Genomic DNA, 5,333 nt, shown 5'->3' with positions numbered 1-5,333 from the left:
TCGATTTTTTTCAGGCACGTGCAAACATTGTGCTTCTTTGTTGTCTGGATTTACTTTAGACTGTGTCAATCAGGAACAAAAAAGAAAGTTCTTTACTGAATTACATCATAGCGCCCTGTTACACTGACGACTGAATTGAAATATTCTTTTCTATTATATGTTTTGGTTACAGAGAATAGACCGCCTCCGTGTGTCCGCCCGGAGAGCGGAAGGTCCGGGGTTCGATCCTAAACCGAGTCATTCCAAATACGTTAAAAGACGGACTTGTTGTTACCCTGTCTGGCGGTCAGCATTAAGGGGCTCAAACAAGAACTCGTCGGCTCGGAGTCAGTATACTTCGTCTGATTGTGGTATTCTTGTAAATGGAGGCATGGTATCTCAGCGAGCTAGCATGATAAAATCGGCATTAGTCCGGACTAGTGCAAGCAGCCACACACACACACACACACACACACACACACACACACCTCACATACAGTGAACAACATACTAAATCGAATCATTTCATAAATATTAATGAAGCGAAATTAAAATTGATGCAGTATTCGTGACGCCTGCGCCAAATTGAACGGTTTCCAACTTTGCAAATGATACTTATCAAGACCATTTATCATACCCAATGAGAGGTCCAGAGAAGTGAGCTGCGATCACAGACACTGTTTCAACCAGTCAGGGCACAGACATTCACATTTAAATAAGGTAATGTATGGTCAGCAATGGTGAAGAGAATCACAATTACACATGTGAATCGAGGGATTATCATGAAACATATGAAGTCTTTGAAAGGCATTAAGAAGTGATACACATAAGGATGAGAATTTATGGATTTCAACTTCTGTTTTATGAGGAACACAAGATTTCGGAGTATATACTTTCCCCTTCATCAGGTGAATACTTGCTCTGAATAAATGCTATATGTTCTCTGCTTCATAGCATTTATTCACCTGATGAAGGAGTAAGAATATACTCCAAAACGTTGTGTTCCTCATAATAAAGAAGTTGATATCCATAAATTCTCGTATAAGTACGTATAATTGTCTGTAAAATTCCTTATCTTGAAACAGATGGATATGTAAATGTCTACTGTAGTCTGACAGTCATTGGGTCATCACTTGAATGAGTGAGTGAGGTGTATTTAAAGCAGCTTTGAACAGTATTCCAGTTATATCACGGCGTGTCAGCTTAATGTGGGGGTAAGGCCTGAAGTGATGCAGGTCTCAGACTTTACCACTTTGGTGAAACCCCCGAGCACGTGTATGGTGCTGACAAACCTAGAAACATAATCGGGGCGAACCGCCGCTCTTGAATGTTTATATACGGTCGTATGGCAAGAACACTTCTCTGCGGGTCGGGCACCTGACGAACACGTTTCTCACTACCATTGTGTGGGAGGCGGATGATACACTTAGGGCAGGACACCCTCACCCTTGGCGCGAGAACCTGGAGTCTTCACTGATTTTCAGTGATCCATTCATTTAAGTTTCACTGTTATTCTACCTTTACGCCTGGTAGATTGTGTTTCAGCGGATGATCGGAACTCATTGTCATCTTATCATGCTTCTTTAGACGGACTGTTACATTATTATGTTTTCTGTTAAACAAATGATCCTTGTCATTCTGAATAATCTATGTAATCATTCCGCAAACAAATGAAAACAGGAGAGTTATACGAGAGGTGTCAAATACAAACTATGATAAACGATCTTTATAAAAAAACAACACTTTATTATCCATAACTGTACAAGATAAAGAATGATTAAGGCCCTTTGAAATGAAATGTCGTTTGTCAAAATACATTTTATCAACACAAGAGGACATTTCGAAAGGAGCTAAATGTCACTGTGATCTCTTACAGTGAACGCATCATACGTTTTTCACATGTCGCCGATGTACACATATGTTGGCACTTTCAGAGATGGAACAGAAAATTAAACTGCAATTTGCCACGGATGGATGTTACGACTTAAGAGACAAAATTCCGTGGATACCATATACGTCTTAATCACCACTTGCACTGAGGTGATCACTCAACACACAAACCGTTTGCTTTATAAAATTAAACATAACAGCACCAAGCTGGACTATCTAATGGTAGTAGATTAAATACCCTGACGAATATGTGGACAGCAATGAAACAAAAACATCATTATTTATGGAAAGTTACCATTCTGTGGTAGTTGTGGACATATTTATGCTTAGGTAATGTATAAAGGGAGTAATGGAATGTAGATGGTACTAATGAAAGCCGAGTGACACGCGTTAGAACGAGTTCATATTTCTTAATTCAAAAGATTTCCTCGCAAACCTTTCCGATATTAGATATATGAAACAAAACTTCGACGAGTCTCAGAAACGGGAATGACTGGCCACGTAGCTTTGAGACAAGTGCCAAATGGCAATAGTACATAACTAGCCTAAACATTAAACTGTCAAATTCACCATCCGCCATCCCAAGAAATATCTGTGCCGTCAACGGTGGCCCGCATGCCGTAACGGTTGACGACCGTGCCATCTCTGCCATCACCTGCAGTGACCACACCGCCTCCGGGGAAGCGAGGGTCGTTGGTGATCTGCATGCCAGGGATGTACATTCTGTTCATCATGACCCAGTACTGGAGGAGCTTCTGGTACGGAGACATCCCTTGTTGATAATTGGCATAGTATGGCTGATAGACAGGTACAGGTGATGGATTCTGTAAAGAGTATGTGGTGCCACCCACCGAAGCGTTCTGACTTTGGGCTTGACTTTGACCTTGAAGAAGCAGGCTTATTAGGTCAATGTTTCCCGAATCTGAAATTAAAAGGACAGAGGTCAGATAGAATGTTCTGACAATTGTCATTGTAAGGTGTGAGTAAATGTCGATGAAAGTCCCTATTTTGACTTGTACCATATGTTCCCTGCTTTCTTCGGGTGAACAGTTGACTTGCCTTTGCATGTGTTTATGATTGGTGCTCAGCTTTAAGCAAAACACCTACACTAATTGATAGTGATTCATAAACCAATGCTTCAGATATAGTCGGAATCGAACGACGGACTTTGCTTTTAGCAGAGGTTTCTTACGGTTACGAAATACGCATGTTTATTACACCCTGGTGTCGTGTATGGATTAATACAAATACAAATAGTATTTTCAACAAATTGTTTGGTATATACTGTGAGTAATTTATATAAAACGTCAACGCCTGAGAATTACATGTCTCGTTTATCCGCCGAAAAAGATTCCATATTAGCAGTGAAAATTATATGAATGGATCACTGATAATCAGTTATGACATCAGGTATTCTCGAAAAGGGTAAGCATTTTTAGAAAACTATTGCACGTACAACGTATGCAGTTCTATCGTGTGAGGGGTAGACGTATTTACACGGGCCTGTGAAAATTATGAAAATGGATCACTGAAAATCAGTGATGACACCAAGTGTTCCCGAAAAGGTTCTATCGTGTGAGGGGTAAAGGTACTTACACGGGCCTGTGAAAATTATGAAAATGGATCACTGAAAATCAGTGATGACACCAGGTGTTCCCGAAAAGGTTCTATCGTGTGAGGGGTAGACGTACTTACACTGGCCTGTGGCTTGTGGTTGTTGTTGTTGTGCAAATCTCCGTTTACCTGGCATCAGAAAAATAATTAGATATTTAATATCACAAGTCATGGTAATAATCACCAATACATGCAGCCATTGTATGCATGTACAACTCTAATGATGTTGGTCCCTTAATTTTCTATACAAACGAGCCTGTATCTACACATGATATACATTATTGTTTTATAAATACAAGTGTACATGTATATTTAACAAGTGAATCAGCGGGTTGGGTTTAACGTCACTTTGAACAGTATTTGAGTTTGAGTTTTTTTCTGTTCATTTTTAATTATGTCACAGCCAGGCATCTTAATGTGGTAAACCCAAGAAAATGGGAATGAGCTGGTAAACCTAGAAACATATTTAAGGGGAAATCTGGGATTTCTTTCCTGCGCTAGGTGGCGCTTTGGGCGGCGAATTGTAGATGGAATGTCCATAATGTCTTACGCAGTGACTTGCATCCTGCCAGGCTACAGCAGCAGGCAATCAGGATGACGATGGGGATGTACCTCATTTCCATTTCTTCTTCTTCTTCCTGAATTAGAAACAATGAAAGGTTGATCAAATACGCCTCTTGGCATCCCTTCCACGGCGTCCTATATTTACAGCGTCATGGCCTCGACATAAACCATACATATCCTAACCCACCATTTTGAATTCGGGTTAGAATTCATCAACAGCAACCTATACCAAGAGACGACTTTTAATGGATTATTGGATCGGGTGGTGGGGCTCGGTGACTAGTCTGACAGATGGTTATCCGACATCGTGGATCGTTGCTCACAATATCGATCACTCGTTTGTCTGACCCAGACGCGACTGTTTACAGGCCTCCTTCTTATTGGAGGTGTACTTGACAATGTTTAACATACAACGTTGAATTCATTTTAAGCCTACTTGTATTTGCTATTGTTAATGTAAGACTGTAATGGTACAAATGATAAATCTCCATGTACATGAGGGCCGGTCGGGTAGCCTAGGGGTTAAAGCGTTCGCTCGTCACGCCGAAGACCCGGGTTCGATTCCCGACATGGGTACAATGCGTGAAGCCCATTTCTGGTGTCCCCCGCCGTGATATTGCTGGAATATTGCTAAAAGCGGCTTAAAACCATATTCACTCACTGATCACTCACTCCATGTATATGACTGATAAAAGAATATTTAATATCATGTGTATCATGATACTGTTATTATTATATACCAGTTCCAATCATACATAATGATACCAATATTCTATGAAATGACATCATCTGATTTCGTGACAACCGAACCCACCTGGTTATAGAAAGCGATGGAAACTAAATCGAAGTTGTTACCAATCACAAGTGATGCTGTATAGTTGGAACGTTTTAATTGGGATTGAGTAAGAAAATGAAAGCTTCAAAATCCTATCTATTATCATATCAAAGAGTGACCGGTCACAAACGCGTGCAAAGGCAAGGCAAGTGTTCACCAGAACAAACAGGGGTTGCAAATGGTTTAAGTAAAAATATTTTATTGCATCGGAAATCAGTTTATGATATACTCGGAATCGTACAATCGAATGATTTGTTATAAATAATCAAAGGATTTTGTCGCTTTTTTTTACACGGATGCGTCCAAAAACACATTATGTGAAGAAAGTAATCATAAACATGAAAATTCCCCAAATTCCTCATGATCCCTTCCAGTTACAACGTTTTAACCTAATCTGATTGCAGTACACATTCCCAGTCATTGTACAAGGATGATTGTCATTTGACTTATA

At 40.1% G+C, this 5,333-nt stretch overlaps 1 protein-coding gene across 1 annotated transcript; it reads right to left on the bottom strand.

Annotated features, from left to right (window-relative positions):
- Positions 1 to 2,435: 2,435 nt before the first annotated feature.
- Positions 2,436 to 4,106, bottom strand: LOC139472393 (uncharacterized). The gene is made up of 3 exons (XM_071254867.1): positions 4,034 to 4,106; positions 3,565 to 3,612; positions 2,436 to 2,791 (listed from the first exon to the last, which is right to left on the bottom strand). Exons 1-3 carry the CDS (start codon positions 4,104 to 4,106, stop codon positions 2,436 to 2,438), a joined length of 477 nt encoding a protein of 158 aa, XP_071110968.1.
- Positions 4,107 to 5,333: the final 1,227 nt, after the last annotated feature.

The sequence above is a fragment of the Haliotis cracherodii genome, unplaced genomic scaffold (genome assembly GCF_022045235.1).
Source record: "Haliotis cracherodii isolate W230 unplaced genomic scaffold, xgHalCrac1.p SCAF_24, whole genome shotgun sequence".
Lineage (NCBI taxonomy): Eukaryota > Metazoa > Mollusca > Gastropoda > Lepetellida > Haliotidae > Haliotis > Haliotis cracherodii.
Note: the sequence above shows the minus strand (reverse complement) of the source record. Positions and strands in the feature narration are given on the sequence as shown.